This window comes from Meles meles, chromosome 9 (genome assembly GCF_922984935.1).
Source record: "Meles meles chromosome 9, mMelMel3.1 paternal haplotype, whole genome shotgun sequence".
Taxonomy (NCBI): Eukaryota; Metazoa; Chordata; class Mammalia; order Carnivora; family Mustelidae; genus Meles; species Meles meles.
This window is the reverse complement of record NC_060074.1, coordinates 70,713,136-70,740,589: the sequence shown is the minus strand read 5'-3', so window position 1 is coordinate 70,740,589 and position 27,454 is coordinate 70,713,136. Positions and strand designations below refer to the sequence as shown.

The window sequence follows — 27,454 nt, the reverse complement described above, 5'->3', positions numbered from 1 at the left end:
TTCTTAAAATTCATGTAGGAGTGAAATCATATGGTATTCATCTCTCTCTGACTAACTTATTTTGCTTAGCATAATATACTCTAGCTTCATCCATGTCATTACAAGTGGCAAGATTTCATTCTTTTCAATGGCTGAGTAGTATTCCATTATGTGTGTGTGTGTGTGTGTGTGTGTGTGTGTGTGTGTGTATACACACATAAAATGGATGATATTCACCTGATATTCATCAGTTGATGGACACTTGGGCTCTTTTCATAGTTTTGGCTATTGTTGATAATGTTGCTGTAAACATCGGGGTGTATACCCTTTTGTGAATCTGTATTTTTGTATCCTTAGAGCAATTATCTAGTAGCACAATTGCTGCATCATAGGGTAGTTCTATTCTTAACTTTTCGAGGAACCTCCTACTGTTTTCCAGAATGGCTATACCAGTTTACATTCCTGCCAACAATGAAAGAAGGTTCCCCTTTCTCTGCATCCTTGCCAACGTCTTTTGTTTCCCGTGTTAATTTTAGCCATTCTGACCAGTGTGAGGTGGTAATCTTATTGTGGTTTTGATTCATATTTCCCTGATGATGAGTGATGTTGAGCATCCTTTCATGTGTTTGTTAGCTATCTGTATGTCTTCTTTGGGAAACATGCCTATTCATGTCTTCTGCCCATTTCTTAGGTGGACTGTTTGTGTTTTGGGTGTTGAGTTCGGTAAGTTTTTTTTTTTATAGATTTTGATATTAACCCTGTCAGATATGTCATTTGGAGATATCTTCTCCCATTCCGTAGGCTGCCTTCTAGTGTTTTTTTTTTTTTTTTAAGATTTTATTTATTTATTTGACAGACAGAGATCACAAATAGGCAGAGAGGCAGGCAGAGAGAGAGAGAGGAGGAAGCAGGCTCCCTGCCGAGAAGAGAGCCCCATGTGGGGCTCGATCCCAGGTTTGGGATCATAACCTGAGCGGAAGGCAGAGGCTTTAACCCACTGAGCCACCCAGGAGCCCCTGCTTTTTAGTTTTGTTGATTGTTTCCTTCACTGTGCAGAAGATTTTTACCGTGATGAAGTCCCAGTGGTTCATGTTTGCTTTTGTTTTCCTTGCCTCTAGAGACATGTCTAGTAAGAAGTTGCTGTGGCTGATGTTGTGATGTTGTGGCTGATGTTGAAGAGGTTGAAGAGGTTGCTGCCTATGTTTTCCTCTAGGATTTTAGGTCTTTCATCCACTTTGAATTTATTTTTATGTATGGTATAAGAAAGTGGTCCAGTTTCATTTTTCTGCATACTGCTGTCCAGTTTTCCTAATACCGTTTTTTGAAGGGACTGTCTTTTTTCCATTGGATACTCTTTCCTGCTTTGTCAAAGATTAGTGGACCATAATAGAAGTGAATTTTGAACCTTAAAAAGAAGGTATATGGCATTTATAATTAAATTTAATTACCAAAATATATTCATAGTCTTGATTATGGTATTTTATCCTTAACATATTGTTATCCAATAACATATTGTCATCATCTTAGGTATTATACAATAAAATTTTGTTGAAAACAACTGATAATTATAAGGATTATATTTCTAAAGATTCTGAATTGTGCTGAGTGCTGCCTTTGGGGGTGAATTGAAAATGCAAAAGATTTAATGCAGTGTGTTAGTGACTAAACTGTAACTAGCTTGTATTTACTGATTTATAATGGGGGAAATACTTTGGTTGGGGGTAGACTAAATATTTTATTGATTTCTAGGTTCTTCCCTTCCCTTTTTAAAATTTACTCAAGATTCTTTAAGACATGATTGTTGCTACCTTTTAATATGAGTTGATCTTTAACTTACATAACAATTTTTATGACAGTACTATAAAGAAAGACATATTAAGTGATTTTTTAAAAAAGATTTTATTTATTTATTTGACAAACAGAGATCACAAGTAGGCAGAGAAGCAGGCAGAGGTGGGGGGCAGGAAGCAGACTCCCTACTGAGCAGAGAGCCTGATTCGGGCTCGATCCCAGGACCCTGAGATCATGACCTGAGTTGAAGGCAGAGGCTTAACCCACTGAGCCACCCAGGCGCCCCTATTAAGTGAATTCTTAACTAAATACTCACAATAGGAGAAGGGAAGGGAACTTTAAAATATTTTTCCCTTAAATAAGGTCCAAGTTAATAATATCTTTTAGCAGGCCTTAATTAAGGGCCATAAATTAGAATTAGTAGGTGGATAAATCAGTGGTACAAGAAGAAGGATGTTTTATCACATCTTTATGCCCCGTTATTTTAAAGATAATACTGATGATTATTACTAACAGAAATTTTGTAGTGGACTGTATTATTATAGAACAGATTTTTTTCACGTATTTAAAATTATATACCTGGAGATACTTAGCAAAATGATAAAGGACCACTGTTGCACTCTGCAGTAGTAGCAATAAAAACAGCTCCTTTTGGGGACCAGAACCCTGTTCAAGTAAACTGTTTTCTTTCTTCCTTCCTTCCTTCCTTTTTTTTTTTTTTTTTAAATTTTTCCAATTCATGTTCAGATTGTATTTCTCAGGTATGTGAACTGGAACTGCCACCCCCACAGCTGGGTTCCTGTCAGAGCTTCCTAGTGTTCTGTTGTATCTGTATGCTTGTAACTGATAAAGTATTAATAGCTGCCTCAGCCTACCTAGGAAACTGCTTCTCAAAACTTTGTTTTATCTTCTCTATAGGAGGCAAATTCAGGTTCTTTGTTGTTGTTGTTGTTGTTGAGAGAAAGAGAGAGAGATGGAGGAGTGGCCAGGGGGGCAGAGGGAGAGACAGAGAATCTTAAGCAGGCTCCATGCTAAGCATGGATCCCCATGTGGGCCTCAACTGGTGGCTCAGTCATGGCTCAATCTCTCAGCCCTGAGATCCTGACTTGAGCTGAAATACAGAGTCGGACGCTTAGCCACCCAGAAGCCCCTTCAGTTTCTACTTCAAAGTACATTGACTTATTTTTAGAGTGAGAATTGAAATTTCCAAAGTTGGGTCAAAAGTGAAATGTTAATCAGGTACATAAAAACTTAACCAGGTATTTTATTCTGATAAGTACTAAGAGGTGACATATGAGCTATGAGAGAGAAATTATTCGTTAGATAATGAAAAAAGAAAAGGTACATTCTTTGTATCTTATAAAATGCATTTCTTTTTCTCTGTTACTGAAATTATTTAATTTGCTAAGCTGATCTAACTTCTTTGATAGGTAGTACTCTTGCATATGATGAGTAAGGACTTAAGCATTTAAATGTTTTATGTTTAAGGAAGAAATAGAAGTTGAACTCGATAGACTTTGTTTTGATAAACAGAAACAAGAATTTCCTTGGCATGGACTCTCCAGAAAAGGATATAGCGCCAACAGTTGTTCTGTACCTTTTTGGTATCAGAGATATTGTGTTGCACAGTTTTTTTTTTTTTTTCAGTAGATAGTATCTCTGGAGATGAAAAAACTAGGAGTCAGAGAGTTAGTTGTTAGCTACAAGACCCGAGACAAGTTAATGGCAGAACTCGTAATTTCTGAGCAATGATTGTTGGCCTGAACATACCCTTTCCATGACACCTTATACTAGTTGCATGCATTAATTCATAAATATGGAATAATAGATATATATTATTACAGTGTTTTACTTACATTGGGAAGCATAATGTCTGAATATTTATATTTCCAGTTATAATAAAATCCCACTTCAAAATGGCTTTAAGATAACCTATTCACTTCCACTATTTAGCAGGTAAGATAAATGGCTTCAGGCAGTATGTTAACCATTACTTACACTGCCCCTTAGGACTTAATTCCTTTCTATCTCTACCTTCTGCCTTGACCAACTTAATTCTAAGGCTGATTACTCTCATGATTTTAAGAGGGTGTCCAGTATCTCACTAGCCATGTGGTTTCTAGTTCACGTCAGGGCAAAAAGAGTGACTTTGGCCTGGCCTTTCAATAAAAAAGTTTTGGAATTTATTCCACTTGGACATGGTTAGGTCATATGCCTAATCCTTGACCAGTCACTGTGGGCAGATGGAATCATCTTAGGTGAAACCAATCAAACTCTTAAGAAGTAATGGCAGGGTGGGTCTAGAAGAGGGTGTAGATAGATGTTGGGAGTTGACAACAAATCTGTGCATTCCAGATTCCAAACCTGAACGTTGTTATTTGCAATTCTTTTAATTTGGAGAGAGGAGAAAATACCTGTTCAGTTTCAAGTTTAAAACTTTCTAGGTATTAATTTACTTTGATTCTTGACTGGCAAACATCATCTTTTCAGGTAATACCTCATAATACTGGTTTAAAACATTCCATTATTATGAGCTAAAGAAGTGTAATTCGGATGAAATTTCATTATTAGAGTTGTAATAAAAATGTTTCCTCTTTATTAATTATGTGGTGAAGTTTATTGTTCATGAAAATGAAACTAATATATTACTTTGTGGGATCACCAAACAGAAAGCAGAATGGTACATAGTGCTCCGTATTGTTTAGTGCAAATTTTAAGCTTGTCTCTATGAAAACAAAGCAAAACAATGCTTAGTATAAATTCAAAACTGTATTAAATGCCATGTTTTAAAAGTTGTATTTTATTTTTACAGTCTTTATTTGGTTGAATTGTATGCAAACGAATGAAGGAATTGTGTTCAAATGAAATTTTTTCTCTTTTTTAGGTTCATTCTTTTGTATCTAGATTTAAATTTTTGTCCACTTTCTAGGCCCCCATACTTTTGCTTAGAGATAATGATTTACTTTATATTATTGCTGTAATCTGCCGTCAACTTCTGTTGCTCTTTTTAAGAAATGCTTCTTTTCTTTTTCTACTTTATTCTGTTTTTACTACCACTTCTTAGTTCAGGTTCTTATGCTTTGTAACTGACTTTTAGTAAATAAATTCTTGCTGGGCCTTTTTGTGGTCAGTGTGACCCTGGGATCACCTGTGTTAGACACATTTTGTTTAATGTGCAGAATCCTAACCTGCACTCTAGTAATCCAGAATCAAGGGGACGCTGGGAATCACGTGTACCCTAGGAGATGTTCAAAAATCACCATTTTAGTCTCCTTTTTCTAGTTTCTTCTTTTAAGAGTAGTGGTTTCTAGCCATTCTTATGGCCCACAGTGACTGTGTCCAAGAATTTGAGTTCTCATACCATGGAGGAAAAAAATGCTTAATATTCACAAAGCAGAGAATAATTGTCTGCATTTTGTTAAAATTTCCTCCACTTAAGTTTTATTAACATTGCAGTATTATTTAGAAGTATATATTATTGCTGTAGTTTTAAAATATACATGAATAAAAATTTACCAGTAGCTGAATATTAAGTTTTGTATTATGCTAACTCTGAAACACAAAGATACTGAATATATAAGGATACAATTGCTAAGTTAGAAGCACTGTGTTCATAACCTCTTATGAGGCAAGAAAAGGGGAGCACCTTGGGTCTAGGGATATTGCTGATGTTATAGAGATCCACATCTTCGGCATATCACTTTTAATTGTGTTATAGTCATTGAGAAGTAAGATGTATTACAGTTTGTGAGTGACTGCAATTGATTATGTTACTGCCTCTTGTAAAACATTCATGCCCTCCTGGGAATTCCATTTTCTGCCTACTCAAGGCCCTGCATTGTCAAGCTTCAGTATATTTTTATTGCTCTCTTCCCTATTCTTAAATTTTCTTCAAACACATTTGCTCTTTGTGCTTTGAATGTACCCTACACATTTTGCCTTGTCTTTGCTATGCCTCTGGCTGAGTTTTATTCTCTAAGGTTCATATCCTCTTTGATCCTCCTCCCCAACCCATTTTGCTTTTTCATTCTTTGAGCTCAGGAGCTCTCTTTATGTAGTAGGTACCATTTCATGCAGCCATGATTGAATTATATATGCTTGTCTTATTTCTCCAGCTGGACTGGAAGTTCCTTGAAGGTGTAGGCCATATCCTCTAATTTTCTATCTCCCAGGATACCTAAATATGCTTTCTGCATAGCAGTCAAATAAGAGGATGTCAGTTTCGTTGCTAGAAAATTTTTTCCGGCTTTCAAGTAAACTCGTCTAAATTGTGGTCTGGTAAATTTTTTATACTACTCTGCTTGCTTGCCTAAGAAAACATGCAAGGTGCAAATGAACGTATTTTATTGTCTTTATCCAGACTGTGGATGAAACAGTAAGGTTTTCAATAAATGAAAGTAGTATTTTTGTATAATGCTTTATATTTATTTCTAGGCCTCTGTATATTTTTTCTGTGTGTTAGTTACACGCAGATTTATGTTGACATATATATAAATATGCTTATAGATATAATACATTTAGGTTTATATTTTTAACTTGCTTTTGTTACTATAACTTCAGTGTTATATTATTTCCAGGACTAATACTTTTATTCAGGGTTAAAAGTTAGCTAGCAGAATAATATATGATAATATGTATAGATTGTGTTTGACATAGTTGGATGAATTTCTATAGGTAAAAATTTATATGACGGAAAGGAAATCTCATTTAAGAAATGAACTGCACTATTTAAATTAGAAACCTGAGATCTTTTTCACATTGCAGCTGAGTTAAACAAATAATCTTTCCAACATTACTAAGAAGTGCATGTAGTTAAAAATACATTTATACATATTATTTTTAAAAACCTAGTTAACTTTAAAATATGTAAGTTTTCTTGTCGTTTAGGGTTCTGTGAAGCTGATCATCAAGAGGGTTGCAAATCATTGGTGGTTTCTATTTTCAGATTTCCACATCCCGGAGTAATTTGCTTTAATTTCACCCAATTTAACCTATACTTCACACCATCACCATTCAGCTTTAATAGCTATGTTCTATGCATAAGAAAAGCAGATAAATGTCCACAATTAGGCTGCAAATGATTACAACTAGTTAGGGTTTTATGAAGACAAAACTTAAAGGACTATGGCGCCAAACAAAGCCACAAAAGACGGCTGAAAATGCTGTCTCGAGAAGTCAAGTCTACCATGGCATTTGATTTATCACTTTTGTAGTTGATTTGACTTATTTTTAATATATTGGCAGGTGTGCTGACTCTGAGAAATATTCAGCTTTAGAGAATATTAGATTTTTGTTCATGTATTTTAGTTTTTAATTTATTTGCTTCCTGAATTTCAGTATAGATAAGCCAGATTGAATCCTGTTTAAAAAAAATTTACTCAGATAACATTTTTACAAATTAAACATGACTGGTTTGAAATATACTGGCATTTATATACCTTGTCAGTGCATTTGTGATACTAAGACTTTTCTGAAATGTTTACATGTATGTGTAGTGGTCCTATCAGACATTTAATGGAAGTATAATTTTACAGTTCTATATAGAATTCATTTCTAGATGGGTCTTAGTATGCAAAATATGTTCCTATAGAGTATTAGTTATGTAATATAGGTGCACATATATAAAAGATCTAGAAATTGTTTTAGTCCTGTTTATGTGTGTGTATATTTTCCTTCCTATATGTAAATTCTTGTTGATGGTTTGTGCACAGCATGTCATGTATAAGAAACTTGGTAGTGTTTTTTTTTTTAAACCTAACTATTCATTTTACTATAAAAGCATGTCTTCTTCCTGAAGAATAAGATCTGTCCTTTTTGTTAATGTATCTCTGTATTTAACAAAGTAAGTCTCAGTTTAAAGAATGGATCTCTTTTCTCTTAAGAATTTTCAGTGAAAATTTTGACACATAATTTTTTTCTTTTTAGTGAAAAAAATTCAAGGTTTTAGTTTAGTGTTTAGATTTTAGTCTTTAGTCATTCTCTTAAATATTCTCTCAAATTGTACATATGAGTAATAGTACTGATGGATATTAGTTTCATTTTATAGTTTGCACATGGGATTATTCTTATAATTGAAATACTCCCATTTTAGAAATAATAGTGTCCACTGTTTTATTTATTATGTGAGAGGTAATGTTTATTTATATAAAATATGTACCTCTTCTAGGTAATCCTATTTTCTTAAATAATCAAATAGTTAAGTAATGTCTCTAGTTTATTGCTGCTTAGAAGCCAAAATAAATGTAAATTAAAACCCCAGGCAACTTGGGGTTTTTACAACATATGCATATATTCACACAGTTGCTAACTTTAAAAAGTAATGCTCAGGAATTAATAGCATGTTAACTTTATAACACCAACCTATGTGGGAAAGCATACTGAAACATTTTTAATGTATCTTTATTTTAAAGAAAGTAGTCAACTCTCTATCCTGTGAAGTAGACCAGTATAGCCATGGCAAAACAATACAGCTACACAGCTTCATAGTTGTATTAAACTAGTTTCATATGCTATATCATAAAACTTTCAGTCCAATCAGCAACTAAATTTAAATACTGCAAATTGTAGCAGCAAAACAATAATTCTGCTGATTAGCCCCTTTCCATTTCTTCTAAGTGAACTGTTTATGCTGTTGAGTACCTTTTGAAAAAAGAAAAAGCCAAAACAGCCTTGATTAGTCAAGGAGTAATTGGATGACTTGATTTTAGCAAGAGAATGAATTGGTTGATGATAGCCTGTAACTAAGTGTAGTGGTTCTGTTCAGATGAATACATAACATACAGTCATCAGATCTTGACAGGTATAACTATAAGCAGTGCTAAAATCTGGTGGAGGTGGAGATAGGATGGAGGTAGAGGAGAATAAGTTTGCCATGAAGTCTTTTACTAGAAAACTTGAGGTAATATTTAAAGGAATTTAGAGAAACTTTCATATATTTTTTTACACTGGGGAAGGAATAGGGAGACTTGTCTTACTTTGTTTTACTATAGCTCCCATGTTTTATGCTCTTTAAGAACTAAAGGATCATTTAACTTTCTTCAGGGGGATCAGTGATACCATATCCTTTCATTCTTGTTGAAGATCGTGGTTCATTAGGAGAGCCATGTGGGAAAGCCTTAAAGATTTCATTGTGTTCATATTCAACTATTTAAAGTCTTAGTTAGAACTTCTAGTACACTGCATTCTTACTAATTTTCTTATTTTTAAGACTTTATTTATATTTATATTGATGATGTAAAGCTTAAAGCCGAAAAAATTTTAATGTATTCCTGTGTACAGTAGTCCCCCCTTATCTGTGAAGGATATGTTCCCCTCATGGTTGCCTGAAACCAGGGAGAGTACTGATTCCAATATATTGGTTTTTTTTCTATACGTATACATACCTACAATAAAGTTTAATTTATAAATTAAGGACAGTAGGATATTAACAAAATAACTAATAACAAAACAATTGTAACAATGTACTGTAATAAAAGCTATGTGAATAAAAGTTACGGTCTTTCTCTCTTAAAATATCTTACTGTACTGTACTCATCTTGTGATGATGGAAGGTGATAAAATGCCTGCATGAGATGAAATGAGGTGAATGATACAGGCAGTGTGATGTAATGTTAGGGTACTTGACCTACTGACAGTGCATTAGAAAGAAGAGCATCTGCTTGCAGACCATGGTTGACTGCAGGTAACTGAAGCCATGGAGTGGTACTACTGTGACTAGGCTTCTTCAGTAAGCCTAAATTGTCATTCCTTGCCTAACCACCTCCCCTTTAACCCACCCTTTAATGCTTACCATAATGTACTACATGGGTCTAAAAATTTCTTCTGCATAAAATACGAGATGACTTTGTTGCCAGGCAATGGAATGAGTAGGGTGAACCTGCACAGCTAGTTGTGGGGGTAGGGGGGTAAAGGTTGTGACAAGGTGCAGGCCCAGCCAGGTCCATTCTGGTACTGTCTTTGGTTTGGCACCACCTGGTGGCAGTTGTTTGCTCTGGGCTAAATATTGATTGCGATCGCTGGATCTTAGGGTAGCAGTAAAATTCTAGAATGCTCTCAGGCAGTTAGTACCCATTTTGTTGAGTCAGAGTGGACTAGGTTGGAAGACTACAGGAATGCAGTGACCTACTTATATGTCTGCTCCCTAAGGTGTGATTGCTTGCCTATCCTTAATCTCTTCAAGCCTTACCTATTCTCCATGTTTCTGCTCTTGTGTTAGAGCTGTGGATTATTGTATTTAAGAATGTAATTATTTTATGAGGTATGTTATCCAGTTTTAGGACCTCTGTCTTCATAGTACTTTTCATTTGTACCCACAAATGTGTTCCCCGTTGTTGAATGTGATTTAGTCGAATGATCACTTTCCTGTTCTAATACCAGAGTCCTTCCTTCCTTTTCTATTCCTTCTATTCCTTCCCATTCACATTGTGGGAAAACTGGGTAAAAACCATAATCCATTGATATTATAGATAAAGCTATAAAATAGTTATTTTTAAAATTAATAGCCAGCCATTTGCTTGACTGATTAATACCTGTCACATGTTTACATTTTTCTAGCGTTTAAACACTAGTTTCAAACTCTAGCCGAGACAGTATTATCTCTTATCACAGCATTAATATACTTAAATATGGGATTAAAAAATAATTTATACTCCTGTCAAAACCTGTACATGAATCTTAATCTAAATTTTAAATGATATCTATGTAACTCCAGTGTTCCAGTTTAAAATCTTGAGACTGTCTTTTTCCACCAGCTTATATTGAATACTGACCCCCTCCCTGCTTCCCTTCATCCTGGATTTACTTGCTTATATTAATTATGTGCTAATCTTTCTCCCCTAATAGATTGTAAACATCTTTGAAGGCAGAGACTAATCTTATTCAGCTTTTTCTCATCTCTGAAATTTGCCTTCCTACTCCTGGCACCATTCTCTTTGTGATTAGCTTTCAGTAAATGTTTTTAAAACCTGTCTTATAATTGTATCTTTAACTAGGTATTACATACCTCCAATTTTATGACTGGTCACATTTCATTTCTTCTCAGTTTGTTACCATTCTTCCTACCCAATAGATACACAAAAATCTTTGTAAAGATTTTATTTTATTTTTTTAGGTTTGACCCCTTTCATATTATCTCTGTAACTAGTAGCCAACAGTCTATTGCCTTGTGTGTGACCATCAGTATCTCTCCAAACTATTAGATCTGGTACAAAACTGATAGAATGATTTAAAGAGAGTGTGAGTGAATAAGGAAGCAAGAGCAAGGTCACAAGAGTGCTTCTCTGAAGATCTCCATCGGCATTTTAAAATGTAAGAGAATAATGTAAGAGATTAAATTTCAGCACTTCCATCAGTGTTGTAAGTTTTCCATCAATTGGGGGGTGCATGGGTGGCTCAGTCGGATAAGTGTCTATTGATTTCAGCTCAGGTCATGAGCTCAGGGTCGTGAGATGGAGATGGAGCCCCATGTTAGACTCCGCACCTGCTTCAGATTCTTTCTCTCTCTTTCCCACTGAACCTTCTCCCTATCTTAAAAAAAAAAAGTTTTCCATCAATTGACATCTGCATATTTGCACCTGTGGTAGTATCTTTTTGGTTGCTATATAGGACAACCTTTGTCTTTTAGTGTACACCAATGGTTTTCAACTGTACTTAGCAATGTCTGGAGACTTTTTTTTTTTAAGATTTTATTTTTCAGTAATCTCACCTGACACAGGGCTTGAACCCATGACCCCAAGACCAAGAATCACACACTACACCGACTGAGCCAGCCAAGCACCCATCTGGAGCCATTTTTGATCTTCACACCTGGAGTGCATGCTTGTGTGTATGTGTGCACATGTGTAGGTTACTGGTATCTACTTTGTAGAGGCTGGGGTGCTGTTAAACATCCTATAGTGCACAAGTGAGCCCCCCACAACAGAGTTATATGGCCCAAAGTGTTAGTAGTGTCGAGATTGAGAAACCCTGGTATAGACTTGTTTTTAGCTTTCCATTTATCAGTAGAGCTAACATATCCTAGTTATGTACTATATACCAGGCACCATCCTAAGATCTTTATATATATTTTCATTTGTCATCTTCAGAACAATCTTACGAGGTAGGTATTATGTTTTTTATATTTTACAGTTAAGAAAACTAAGGCTCAGAGAAATTAATGACGCAACGAATGTATCAAATAATCTGAAACCTGGGTTTGAATCCATATAGTCTGATTCCAGAATCTGTGCCCTTAATCACTTCTGCCACACTTATATTTCCATTCTGCTTGGATTGTCCTCTTGACTCTGCTTCTGTTTGCTGTTATCTGTACCTGAAAGTCCTCATTTGTATTCAAGCCTTCCCTCCTTAATCCTGATTTGTGCTGATTAATCCCTTCTCTCTCCTTTTCTTTTGCATTTATTGATCTTATAGTTTATAGGTATGTTTTTTCTTAATTTGATTTATACATTTAAAAAATCATGACATAATACATAATCCAGTGCAGTACACCCAAGAATTCCTCAGAAAAAAACTAAATGAATATTCATCACTAATAGTCAAGCAGTTCAAAGGTGAAGAGATGAAACGCAAAAACTTGTCACGTCTATTATTGCAGTTTGCCGTGGTTTATGTTTTACTTACTCTTTTAATTTGTGTGATTGACATGCTTAGCTCTGGCTTCTTTGAAATACTTGCTAAATATCTTATTGTGTGCTGGTGAAATTGACTCTTTGCTCTTGCGCTGCATGTCTAGCTTCATCTAGAATCTATAGTTCCCCTCTAACAGTTTTTCATTCTGAGTGCTAATGAGTGCTTGAAACATTCACTCACTCATTGATTCCTTTATTCTTCATTTCACCTAATGCCTAATTGTATATCAGCTCTGATCAAGGCACTGGAGAGAACTGAAAAGGCATATAAGACAGAATTCTTGAACTTAGGTAGCTAGGAGATAGAATCACATATTCTAATACTAGATATATATGCTACAGAACATGTGAATAAAACAGATACTGTTAACAGTTCAGAGAGCAGATATGCTTAGAGAAGGTGTTGTGGAGATATCATTTCAGTGACATCTAATTAAGGCCATGAAAGGTATGTAACATTTTTTTTTTTTTAAGATTTTATTTATTTGACAGAGATCACAAGTAGGCAGAAAGGCAGGCAGAGAGGCGGGAAGCAGGCTCCCTGCTGAGCAGAAAGCCCCATGTGGGGCTCGATTCCAGAACCGTGGGATCATAACCTGAGCCAAAGGCAGAGGCTTTAACTCACTGAGCCACCCAGGCGTCCATACATAACTTTCCTTGAAAGGCAGAAATAGGGAAGAAGACTATTCCATGCTGAAGGATTAGTAACAGCATTGAAAATGTAAGATGACATTACCGAGAATGGATCAGTTTGATTAAAAGGTGAGCTATTAATGGACACCACCATTAGAAAAATTAAAACTCTGATTTGCTCTTTAGTTTATATTGTGAATGACAGAGTCCTCATGACTCTAGTTTTTGTTATGTCTCTTTGCATTTTTTTCCCCTGCTTACAACATAACTCTGTAAAAGGTATAAAAATGGATCTTCCCAGAAGCCGGATTTAGGGCAGTATTAAACCACTAATTTTACCATACTTTATTTCGAACAAGTCCTTACAACTCCTCTTACGACTCAGGGATGGTAGACATTTAGACCTGGACTCCTCTAGAATTGTCTTCTAAGGTGAGAGGAAATAAAACCATGTATTTTAGGGGCGGATTTGATTTGTAATGGAAAGGATATATATCTTTGAGGCCCAGGGAAGGGAATGGGTAAAAGTAGTGACAGCTGATGTGAAGAACTTTCTGGGCTTCATGAGTCTGTAGAAGTTTGACTTCAACTGAGGCTTTGTGGAAAGTGAGGGTGGGGTAAGGCCATTTTATAGAGCTTTTTCTACAGGCAGAAGTTTGAATGATGTTTTAGAAGTTAGAAAGTTAGTGAGATGGTTATTGAAAAGGTTAATACAACAAAAACAGCTAGCTCAACATTAGAGGTAGACCAGAATCTTAATAAATATTAATTTAAATATAATTGAATCATTGATTTAGGTTGCCTTTTATATATTTAAAGTATCTATTAAATAGAATGAGTAAAAATATTGAGAGATGAATATTAGTTTTTATTAAGATACTTTTCTGCCTACTCCTTTGGAAAGAGTTGATATGGAAAAAAAAGTTGATAATGTTTCAGCATCTAAAAATGTAAGAACCTTAAGCAATTGAATATAATTAAGTACAGGTGTTGACTCTGGGTTATAATTCATAATTTTTAAGTGATTTTAAGGATTCTTTAATGGTGTGGATATCTAATTATAATATAGTACAATAGCAGTAACTATAAGGCAGAATTTTTTAGTGTTCTGTACCTTCAAAGAATTATATTGTATGATACTGTAATAGTGTTTCTTTTGATCAGTTAACTGGTATCAGTAATAACCAAAGGCTTTTTTGCTTGCTACTGCATTACTATAAGCTTCAGTTTTACTGGTTTTCATGTGTATCTGTATCTTTTTTCTTTTTGTTCTTCTCATTCTTCCTTCCTAATGGTTTGTTTTTGAGTTACTACTTAAAAACATCATTTTTAACTTATATGAATTCTTAAAATTAGGAGAAAATAATAAACAAAAATTTCTAAGGTGTCTCAGAACCTGACTAGCCTACTTTATTGTTCTCTCCTAAATATCGATTTGTCTCAAAGTTGGAGGTGATTACTTCCATATAAATTAACTACTTTGTTAAAAGTCCTGCATAAGTCATTTATAATTTCTGTAATTTTAGATTGGTCTCCCAAAGTCAGCACATGTGCATTTTATTTTATAAAGCTTTTTAAAAACCTTGGTTAATTTTTGAATATGTTAGGGATGGTGGTTTTTCTTCCTCTTGGCTAGGATTTAGTTTTCCTATAATGAAAGCAGAGAGGAGAGAGAAGAGAAGCAAAGCAAAAGCAAATTCTTTTGACTACTCATAGTTCTATTTTCTATTCCAGCATTAAACAATTAGCTTGAAGCATAGACTGGATTATTTTGGGGCCTTTGCTATATCTCAAATAATAGGTTTTCTCCTGAAAAATGAAGGTTAAAGACTTTAAGGGCTACTTTTGATTGATGTGTTATTGTAAATAAGTACAACCCACCAAGGCTAGTTATGCTATTTCACTTATGCCATTGCATTAAGTAATTGACAGTTTGCGTTACTAGACCAATTATTTTCACTTTTATATGTTTACAGAATATTTATTTCTCCAGAGGTCTATAAATGTATCCATTTAATGTAATTAAAATGTGATAGATAGAAGTGTTTTCATTTGTTTAAAACTCTGAAAGCTTAGAGGCTTAAATCTATATCCTTTTTAGCAGAGTTTTGTTAGCAGAATGATTTTTTGGTTCTTTTCTGTATTCCCAAATTCTCTTTGTTCTCTGATATCTTTAAGAAGGCAAATTGATTTTTCAAGTAAACATAATAAGTCAAGATGCCCTTTTCCACTTTATAACTTCAGGAAAGTAGCTTAAACTACACATCTTATTTACACAGAGATAAATATTACAGGCTTGAGGTCTAGCTATGAATTAGACTCTGTTTTTGCTCAAATTGCCTTTACTGTCAAGAAGAGAAGGGGCTTTATGTCGATTAAGACTAGAGTTTTAAAGTACACCTGTAAACCTGGGCTTTAAACTACACTACTAAATCAGAGCACTTGGACTGTTCAAAACAGTTTTAACTCTTTCTTTAAACCACTCTTCAGCACCATACAATAAGGAATTTTTGTTAGGTCATTTATAGAAAGTAAATAGGAACTGGCATTTTGCAGTATTTATGAATAAAATTATTGATGTTAAGTGAGTTGTCAATACAAATTTAGCTCCCTCCCTTCTCTTTAAATATTAATGACCTGTAGAATTATAAGAAAGTTGGGAATCACAGTTCTGACACAAGGTAGGACTTTGAAGAATGGATTAGAAATTTAAACATTTTTTTAAAACAGGATATCCTTGTCTTGATTTCTAGTATTGTATTTAATAATATTTCTTCTACTGGTTTAGGAATGTGGCCCCTAACCTTTTAGTGATTTGGGGTAGGACTCTGGATTAGAATACAGATGTTCAAAACTTTTTTAAAAAAGATTTTATTTATTTATTTGACAGACAGAGATTATAAGTAGGCAGAGAGGCAGGCAGAGAGAGAGGAAGGGAAGAAGGCTCCCTGCTGAGCAGAGAGTCCCATGTGGGGCTGAATCCCAGGACTCTGGGATCATGACCTGAGTCGAAGGCAGAGGCTTTAACCCACTGAGCCACCCAGGTGCCCCCAAAACATTGATTTTTTTACCACATAGGAGAAACTGGAAAGAATGTGAAGTAATGTGGCATACAGGATGTTTTGGTGCTATGATTTAATAATTTTTTTTCTAGAGTTTGTACTGCATATTTTTATTTATTTTTCTTAGTGTCTGTACTTCAGTTATATAACACCTTTTGGTTTCATGCTTGATTTGGGTTTTGACTCTTACATGTGTTGATGTTACCTTAAATGCAAATAAAGATCTCTTGGCTTGAAACCTTGTCATAATCTCTCTCTCTTTCTCTCTCATAGCTTTTATCTAGTTGACATTTTTTTCTTTGGCTAAGTCTCACCATTCATTCTGCCTGCCTCATATCTCCCATCAGTATCCTAGTGCACTTTGGCAGTATAGTTGGAGTACAGCAATTCTCTTTTAGCTGGTTCCCTACTTGTGGTTAGCCTTTCTAAATATTGCTTTCCATTTGTCACTACCCCAAAAACCAGTGTTGGCTCCCTGTTGACTATCAGTTGAGATTCAAACTTATAGTCCTACTTGGACTTCCCTATCCTTCACACCCACCTGATGTAATAAACTTTTATCTTCTACTACTCTTAAATACAGTTTCTCACTATAGTCAGCTTTCCAGTAAGCTGTGTTCATTTCAGTCTTTATTTTTTTTCCTCTGATGCTTTTCCCTGTTATTTGTCATGCCTTTCTTCATCTTCTTTACCTATACTATTCTTTTCCTTTAGGCCTTGATGATTAATTATAAATTAAATCTATACTTAAAGTCCTTGTTAGTATTATTCTTTTTATTAGATTATATGTCCAAGTACATTGTCCAGTCATTGAAACCAAGGTCCTACTTTTTGATTTTTGTTTTTAATTCTCAAAAGACTTAGCATATATTTAGATATACTAGCAAGCTTTCTTTAAATGGGGGACTTAGGGGCACCTGGGTGGCTCAGTTGGTTAAGCTTCTGCCTTTGATTCAGATCGTGATCTCGGGTCCTGTGATCGAGTCCCACATCAGGCTCTCAGTAGGGAGTCTGCTTCTCCTTCTCCCTCTGTGCTCTACCCCTGCTTGTATGCTCTCTCTCTCTAATGAATAAATAAAATCTTTTAAAAAAACTAAAAAGGTCTTTAAAAAAAGACTTGTGCAAACAATGCATGATCATTAAAAAACTTTAAAGCAAGACGGAAATGTTAAAGAAGATTTTAAAATTGCTCAATAGCTCACTACCCAGGAATTATTTTGTTAACATTTGGTCAGTGTTACTGAGAAACAATTTTATATAAATGTGATCATTAGTGACCTATTTTAAATAGAATTAAATGTTCTATTTCAAATAGAATACTATGGGGCTGTCTGTATGGCTCAGTTGGTTAAGCAGCTGCCTTCAGCCCAGGTCATGATCCAAGGGTCCTGGAATCAAGCCCCAAGTCGGGCTCCTTGCTTAGTGGGGAGTCTGCTTCTCCTGTGCCTCCTCCTTGCTTGTGCTCTCACTCCCTCTTTCAAATAAATTAAAAAAAAAAAAAAGAAAAGGAAATAGAATACTACATTTTATTTTATTGGGTTTGAAAGAAAGACAGGGTTTGAAAGAAAGAAAAAGGGCCAAAGTAATACAGAAGAAATGACTGAACTTTGGGTAAATTTTCACAAGAATATGTTCTCTTACATGATCCCATTAGAGTTAAGAAAGAAGATCATGAGAACACTAAAAGAGTGGAGAAACTTTTTTAATTACGTGTTTCATCTTTATCCATCTATTGATCCCATATTGGAAAAGAGAGGAAATTAACACACTTAAGTTTTTACCTCCTTTTCCTTGTCTCTGAATTTTTGTGTTATTCTTAACTAGTTTATAATACATATGTTCTATTTTGTTAACTTAATTCTTGTAATTGTTCAATCTTATATGTTAGAGGATATTAGTGCAGAGTCTGTTTGCCGTTAATCTCTATTCCTGTGAAACTCTACCCTGAAAAACAGGCTGGATAGATATAAAATTCTTGAGTCCCAGTCTCTTTCCTTAGAACTCTAAAGACGTTGCTCTTCTGTCTTTGGCATAGAGTGCCCTGGAGAATCCTGAAGCCTTATATGTGACTTGATGTTACAGATTTTGTTCTTGACATGTATGGTGCCGATGATTCCTATCTGTTGGTTTACCAACTTGTGGTTGGTCAGTGTTCTTTTCAGTCTTTATACCAGGTTACTTGGAATGTGAAACTTTGAAAGTGGCTGTGATTTCTAAGTGGGCCATCTTCTTGAATGATAGATCTTACTTTGTCACTCCTTAGTCTCTTTTGTCAAATTCTCTTTCTCATCAAACATCAAGTGTTGGAGTGCCCTCTTCATATGACATCATCCAGACCCATAATTTTAAGCATATCTGATAACTTCCAGTTTTATATCTGCAGTCATGACCTTTCATCCTACATATGGTCCATCTCTAAAATATATTTCTTGTCCAAATGTTTCTCGTTTTCTCTATTTTATTTCAAGTTACCATTCATTTGGTCATCTCTCATATGTTCTACAACTGCTACCTCCTAACTGAGTCTGCCATCATTCTTGTCCCCTCCCTTGAAGTCTCTTCTTTTTCAAGTAGCCAAAATGGCCTCTTAACAGAAACCATATCTTATTACCCTGCCTCCTCTTTACTTAGTTAAAACTCTCCAATTAGTGTCTTCCCATCACAGCTAGAATAAAATCCAAACTCCCATGACTTATGAAAGTATGTGAACTGCTTTACTTCTCCAACTTAACCTCTGTTTATGATCCTCTGTTGTGGGTCACCCACACTGACCTTATTTGTGTTTCTGAAACACTTGAAGCTTGTTCCCATTTTAGGGATTTTTAAAATTCCTTCTTAGAGCATTTTTCCTGCAACTCTTCACATTACTGCCTCCTTCTGGCCTTTCTGGTCTCAGCTCCAGTGTCATCTTAGAGAGGCCTCCCTTACTGTCGTAGTTCAAAGTACTGCACAGCGGCATGTCCACTCCCCTACTGCACATACATGCTGTGTCCCATTAGCTGATCTTACACAGAAAAATAACAAAGAAGTTTTAAAACATGAGATAAAGTCTTGTCACCAAAATGACCATAGTTAGTATTTTCAGAAATTTCTTGCTTTCATAAAAAAAGTATGATCTCACATATTTTTACTAAATTAAAGAGGAAACTTTGTCAGTAATATAAGTGGAAAATTAGTATCACTTGCTGAAATTTAAGATAATAAAAATAAATACAATGAAAACTATGTATCCATTAAATTTTTTAGCCCTTCGAAGCTCTGAGACTGAGGATTGCTCGAAAAGATGATTTTATAAATGTTAGGTAGTAAAGACCAACAGCTTCAAACTGAGATTTTCTCTTTGACATATTGAGAAGGACTGAAGAGAATTGAGATGGAAATAACTTTCTTGTGAAACAATTCAGTATGATATAGTATAGTCTTTAAGACGAGTAAAGTTCTCTTCTTTACCAGTACAGTGTTTCCCCCTTAGAGGATCATTGTTTTAGTTAAAGTGAATTTGAAATAAATAATTTTGGCCATGGACTAGGGTAAAAATGTTCTGGTGAACTAAGAGGAATTAGTGGGGGGGAGATCTCTGTAAATTCACAAAACTTATTTTAACCTATTCCAAGATGAATTGAATGACATGAAATATACTCAAAGCTAATGTTTGAGTATGTCACTATGAAATTTCTTCTAAATTACTAACTACTACATCATTTGAAAAAATACTATATGCCCCAATTAATGAAAGATTTTATGTGTGGGGCTTGCTTTCTTTCTTTTGTGAAGATTTTACTTATTTATTTGACAGACACAGTGAGAGAGGGAAGACAAGCAGGGGAGTGGGAGAGGGAGAAGCAGGCTTCCTGCTGAGTAGGGAGCTTGATGGGGATGGAGGGCAGGGCTCTGTGCACTCCCAGAACCCTGGGATCATGACCTGAGCCAAGGCAGCCACTTACGGACTGAGCCACCCAAGAGCCCCTGTGTTGGGCTTTTTGCTAAGCACTTTGAGTATGTTATCTGATTTAATCATACCCATTCTCTAAGAGGTAGAAATGTGTTCATTTTAAAGATATGAAAATAAGATCCTTAGAGGTTCAATTATTTGTCTAAGATTTATAACCTGTAAGCCTGGCTGACTTCAGAACCCTTACTTTTAACCACTAAATCGTGTACTAAAGCAGGTAAAATGTGGAAGAATGCTCTAATGTAAGTATACAGTGAAGTCTGTTGACCTAGGAGTGTATCTTTGGGAAGTAATCTCTAACTTTTTAGAAACTTCCTAAGAAATGGGAAGTTGCCCATAGGGCTACCAAATTTCTGTAGTTTATATTTTATAGCTGTATTAGGCCTCATTTCATCACAAGGCTATTCAGTTTTAAAGGGTAACTTTAATGTTTCCTTCACTTATTTTTATCTTAGTTTTTGGCAATATTTATTATCAAAAAAATTTTAAATTCTTCTCGTAGTATGTTACCACCTCACATACAAATGAATATACTACTACTAATAATAATAATAACAACAATAACTTTCAGGCATAGGAACAACAATGCAATCCAGAGTGTATAAGGTCTGTGTTTTGAGTTTTTCTTATAGTAGGGGAATGGATTAGTGACAATACAGTCATAACTTCTTTCCTAGCCAAATCCTTGACAGACTCCAAGCAAAGTGCAACATAGAAGATAATTTAAAGGTTGTAAGATAGACAAGTGGTATTTCCCTTTATTCTCCTTTTCTGTTTGGATTAATTCAGATAATCAGAAAGCTTTATTTTCTTTGCTTCCAGAAGAATTGCAGTTGCTAAGTTTCTCTCTGTTATCTACTTGGTTAAAATTGAGGGTTGCAGTTAAGAAATTGTCATTTAAAACCTGCTGATAGATTTACTGTTGTTGAGGACATCACTATAGTTAACTCATTGGTTCTTACATAAAGATGACTATATAGGATATTTTTCATTTGGAGTGTCATAAAAAGTGTAGTTATTTTTATAACTGAACTGACCGTAATACTGTCTTTGTTGCCCTGGCATGAAGCTTTCATTTTTATTTTCCTATTTTACTGTGTCATTTATGTATGATGCCTCAAAACATGATAAATATTATTATGGTTCCAGGAAGACTTTTTTTCATACTTTCCAAATGTTCAAAAAAAGTACTTAAATCACTGTCTAGTGTATTTACTATTAGGATATAACATACATCCTCATTTCTTGCTAATTTTGTTCATATAATTTGTATGGCACTATTTAATATACCATCAGTTTAATGCCAAGAATACTTTTAAGTACTTATATTTTAATTGCAACAATATAATTATGTTTTAAAATTTATATTACTGAATAGTTGTACATTGAGATACAAACAACTTAATTATTTTTAATTCTAGAAAATTATATTTAAAAATTCCTTGTAACCTGTAATGAGAATATCTTGGTCTTTGGTATGGAAGAATGAGCTATGGTCACTGTTTTTTCTCTTGTTAAACTCAAACTGTCTCTCATGATTCCTGTGATATCTTTATCTAAAATAATCAATGCTTTATGTTTGAAAACATTGCATTTTGGGGACATAATCTAGTTGGTAATTTAAATTAAATTAATTTGTTTATAAATGTGTTTTTTATTTCGTGGATATGTCACTGCTTTCTGTTTATAATATTTCTCAGTATTTGTTCATTTTTGTGATACTGTTATTTATCTGGTAATTTGAGTAAATCCCAGTTGAATTATGTTGCCACATTATGTCTTCAAAAGGGCATAAAGTCAGTACACATGCTTCAGTAATATCTGGTTGTTTTACCCTTATGTTTCCAGTTGGCAATTTGAAATTATGGCTTCAACTGCACTTTAAATATGTGATAATAGCATGTGTTTCTAATAAGGGCCAGCACCATTTTGTTCAGATAGTGTGAATGGTTGTCACTCATAAATGACAAATGCACCTTCATCTGCTTCTTTGATAGCCCCCTAAAAACCATACCCTCAAATCAGGCCGATGAAATTAGCTGCTGTGTAAATTGTGTGTCTGAGTGGTTCATTATCTAATCACCGTCAGAACCACAGTGATAAAGTAGATTGAAGCAGGGAAGAGGTCTGCCAGATGATTTCACCCCCCCCACCCCAAATCCAGTTTCCCTTGGAAACCCTAATAGTGCGGTTTAGAACTTCAGGCTCTCATGCCTGGAATTCAGTATCTTTTAATGTACCAAACCTGAAAATAGCAGTAGTTCTGGAGCATAATTGTCTATCTATAAGGATCATAATTTTATTTATTTCAATCAGTTTTTGAAATGTTGAGGCTCTTGAATTACTGGTTGCTAATGCCCTAAATATTACTAAATAGGACAAAAAATATATATACCATGTGCTATGGTATATATAAATTGTTATTTGGTATGAATAAATTGTTAACCTTCTAGGAATCTTTAATGCCTTCTGTATTGTTTATTGGACTGCTTCTCTTTAATTCATTTTAGGTGCTTTTGAAGATGATGATATCACGCATGTTGAAGGAAGTGTAGATCCTATTCGAGATATAGAAATAATACACGAAGAACTTCAGCTTAAAGATGAGGAAATGATTGGGCCCATTATAGATAAACTAGAAAAAGTGGCTGTGAGAGGAGGAGATAAGAAATTAAAACCTGAATATGTAAGTAAAAATTTGTAGCTTTTTTGATACTTGAATTCATTTTAAAAAAATAATGCATCTAATAAAATAAAATACCTATTATTGTTATGGAATTTTAGAGTCCAAGGATATTTTCTGTTAAAAAAATCATGGAGAAACTTCATTTTCTTTTGGCAACAAAGAGTCATTATAATAGGCGACTTAAGGTGTTCTTAGCAAGGCATATGCCTTGGGGTTTTAAAAATATTACCAGTAATATTAGGTCTTCATATGGTTTGTTTCTATGTATAGTCTCAAGTTCTAATGTTAGAGTAGTGTAGTTTTATGATGAAAAACATGTATTTCGAGCAATAACTGAATATATGAGTTTTGTGGATTTGAATAAGTGATTTATAAAAGGAATTGGTCTTCCATAGAGGTTGACTGAATGTACTATTAGAAAGACAGTTTCAATCTTTATGGAGTAAAAACACATGTCATTGTCTTTAATATTCAAATGTATTTTTTTATCATATTGTAGTGAGTAATTATTAGTAATATATAATAAATTTTCATAATCAGTTTGGAGGCTTTTAGTTTAAGTATGATCAAATGGTCTTCTACATTTAAAAAAGCAATGGCCTTAATTATGTATTTTCTTGGGGCACCTGGCTGGCTTGGTGGGTGGAGAGTATGATTCTTGATCTTGGGTTGTGGATTTGAGCCCCATGTTGGGTGTAGAGATTACTTCAAATCCTTAAAAAAATTATATATTGGGGCTCAAATAATAGTATTTGAGCCTGGGTGGCTCAGTGGGTTAAGCCTCTGCCTTCAACTCAGGTCATGATCCCAGGGTCCTGGGATCCAGCCCTGCATTGGGCTCTCTGCTCAGCAGGGAGCCTGCTTCCTCCTCTCTCTCTCTGCCTGCTTCTCTGCCTACTTGTGATCTCTGTCTGTCAAATAAATAAATAAAATCTTTAAATATATATATATATATATATATATATATATATATATATAGTCTCACTTACTAATATCTTCCCTAAACTGTACTTGCTTTTTATGTTTTCCTGTCATGGGAAGAATTTTCCATCTTTTTAATTTTTCATGTATTTTTAATAGATGTGTTCATTTTTAATTTTCTTATTTCTAGACACTTTATCTTCTCTTTTTTATTTATTTGTAATAAGTTTGGAATACTCAGTTGATTAACAAGTCCAGCACTCTTTTTTTTTTGAAGATTTTATTTACTTATTTGGGAGCTAGAGAGAGCCAGGGGAGAGGCACAGGGAGAGGGAGAGAATGTAAAGCAGACTCTGAGCTCAGTGCCAAACCCAACGAGGAGCTTGCTGTCACAACCCCAAGATCATGACCTGAGATGAAACCAAGAGCCTGACGCCTAACTGACTGAGCCATCTAGCGCCCCAGGGATTCTGTACTCTTAAGGAAGAAATCAATTATAGAATTAGCCTCTAAAACTTGAGCACACTCTCAGTAAATTATGTTTGATGGTGCCTGGTCTTGGAACAGGGAGGCCTGTGTTGGGGCACTGATTTCCCTGGTAGTCTGGAACAAGCCCAAGTTATCTTGCTTCTCTCAACATCATGGCTATTACAGTTATTTCCTATTCATGTAGAACAGAGGAAGGAGAGAGATATGTCTGAGGGGATTGAATAAGATTTAGGGTAGAGAAGGGGATTAAAATATGGGTATGAAAGATACTCCTTTTCAAAAGGAAAAAAGACTGTGAGAAAGATGTTGGGATTGAAAGCAATTCATCTGTCCCAAACAGCATGGTTACTGATCAGAATAAATTCATAAGCAGTCACCTCTTAATTTATCGAAACTTACTGACATCCTTATGTCTTTCAGAAGCATTACTATCTTAAAAATAAAGTTATCAGTGTTGCTTATTACTAAAATGGGAGAAAGGGACGTCAGGTTCTTAAATTCTTGGGCTACCATTTCCTGGCTTTTCCTCTCAAAGAAAACTAGAATATTGAGTCCTATTTTTAGTTCCTTATAACAATATTTTCTTCTTGTTTCTAAACACATTCCTATAATTTCTGTACATGATTTGAAAGCATCGCTTGGACTTGTGTTTACAGAAAAATCTGAACACCTTCTCCCCGTTCATTTTTTTCTTTCCCTGATTAGCGACTCTGGTTAGAGGGAAAGCTTTATAAGCTAATGTTTTCGTTTCCCCAAATTTTGATCATTTCCATCGTTTACTTCCCTCGTATTAGATTCTGCTGCTTCAGAATGATTTATAGATCAATGTTTCTTAACGTTTTTTTCATTATCACTGTCCCTAAGGAAAAAATTAATTAAAATTTAAATTAATTAATTTAATTTCTCACTAATAAGATAAAATTAAATACGAATGAGTAAGGATTTGTTGGGTAGGGTTGAGCTTTGGAGGGCCACAAGCCATTTTAATAAATAAGTATTTTTCACCCATAAGAATCAATCTTTTACCCCTGTATAAGTAGTATCACCCTTACTGAGAATGTATGCTACAGATTCTTGTAGCAAACCCAGTGCTGGTAAATATAGTAAAATACATGGCTGTTAGAACTTTTTCTTTTTTTTTTTTTAGTTGTTAACAAAAATAAGACTCAAAAATAAGTGACTCAATTTGAAGAGAATTAAGATCTTTTATAGTACTGAATCCTGTAGTGCAGGGACATCTTATTTTTCTTATTTATTGAGCCATGCACTGTTGGACACGTTTTATATACATTATCTTATTTAAACCTCACAACATGCAGGTATATATATTATCTCCATGTTAAACTGAGGAAGCCTAAATTTTAAGAGGTTTTATGAATTGCTTTGGATTTCATGCTTAGTAAATTGTAGACCAAGTTTTTCAACCAGATCAGTCTGACTACAGGACCAATAAATCTTTTTTTGTTTGCTTGTTTTAAGGTAAGCTCTAGGCCAACATGGGGCTTGAACTCATGACCCCGGGTTAAGAGTCGATGCCCTGTTGACAGCCAGCCAGGCACCCGTGTCTTTTTTTTTTTTTTTTCTTTTTGTAAAATTCCAAAAAAATGTATGGACCTCATATGTATTTAAAAAGTAGTTGTAAAATAAAGGCTAGCAAAACCTACTTGCATGTGAAGAGATAGAACATTATTAGCGCCCAAATATATCCCCATTACTTACCGGTCTTAACATTCTTCATCTTCCCACAGCTATCTGCCGTTCTGAAATTTATAATAATAATGTCCTTGCTTTTTATACCAGTGTATGTGCCACCTAAAACAGTATGAATTCATTTTTCCAGATTTCAAACTTTATATAATGTCATGTTGTATGTATTTATATGAGCATTTTTCACTCAACATTATTTTGTGTACTCATTCATGTTGCATTTACCTTTAATTCATTTGTTTTCCTTACTGTAGAATATTTTCTTGGAAGAATATATCATAATTAAAAAATCTTTTCTACTGTCACTAGGCATTTGAATCCACCCCCCCAATTTTTGATAATTATGAATAATGCAGCTGTGAACATTTTTTTATATCCTGGTGTACATAAGGGTAATTTAAGGCAGGTATCTGGAAGTAGGAGTGTATATATACCTTTAACTTTCCTAGCTAACACTGTTTCTTAGTGTATGGGAGTCTGTTCTGTTGTCAACACTTGTAATTGCCAGATTTTTTTTTCATTTTTGCAGTTGGATTCCTGTGTGATGGTATTGGTTATGGTTCTAATTTGCAGTCCTCTATTTAAGATTGGAGACTTTTTTTTTATATTTGTTGACTCTTGGATTTCCTCTTTGGTAAAGTGCCAGTTCTAATTTTGCCCATTTTCTGTTGGATCAGTGTCTTGTTCTCATTACTTTGTTAAAGTTACATATATATTCTGGATACGAATCATTTGGATATGAATCCACTAAATGGATTGCAAATATTTTCTCCCACTCTGTGGCTTTTGTTTCTGCTGTTTTTATGGTATCTTTTGATGAACAGGTCTTAATTTTTAAGTATAGGGCTTTTTGTGTCTTAAGAAATCTTTCCTACCTTAAGGTCATCAAGATGATCTTTTATGGTCTAAAAGCTGTATTATTTTGCCATTCACATTTAGGTCATTAGCCTACCTGGAATTTATTTTTTGTAAGTAGTATAAGGCAGGCATTGACTTGATGATTTTACCCCACATGGAAAACCTGTTATTCTAGCACCATATTTTTAAAAGACTGTTTTTCCCTACTCCTACTAAAGTGCCTCCTCTGTTGTATATCAAAGAGCTGTGGCATCTTAGCTCTTTCCTGAGGATTGGCAGATGACCCCAGGTAATAGTGGCCAAAAGCAGCAGTAGGATGTCAACACCATTGAGTGGTGAAGATGAGAAGGGGAAGATAGAATGAGGGGTTGATACGCAGAGTCTGGCCTTATATGTGTTCACCAAATCATTTCTATAATTTCCTTATCCTCTGCTGTCCCTTTCTTTAGTCTAGATCAAGGACAGTTAGTCCCGAGACTAGCAATATCACCATCACCTGGGGGCTTGTTAGAAATGGAAATTACAGATCTTCTAAATCAGAATCTCTGAGGATATGTTTTAATATGCTCTCCTGGTGGTTCTTATGCATGCTAAAGTTTGAGGTTCACTGCTGTACAGTGGGTAGCACCTCCAACCCTCTTCTTGGTGTGGTGCTGCCTCATTATCTTATTAGGTCTTTGGTATTATAAGGTATTTACTCCATTTAGACCTGTTTTATAGTTGTCATTAGAGAAAGTAACTCTGAATC

General features: G+C 34.6%; 1 protein-coding gene across 1 annotated transcript in view; it reads left to right on the top strand.

The window, feature by feature from the left end:
- OLA1 (Obg like ATPase 1) overlaps positions 1-27,454 on the top strand; it is a 182,730-nt gene that overhangs the window by 83,148 nt on the left and 72,128 nt on the right. Inside the window, exon 5 of the mRNA XM_046017985.1 lies at positions 22,556-22,731. Within this exon, the coding sequence (XP_045873941.1) occupies positions 22,556-22,731 (176 nt within the window). The remainder of the gene's footprint in view (positions 1-22,555; positions 22,732-27,454) is intronic.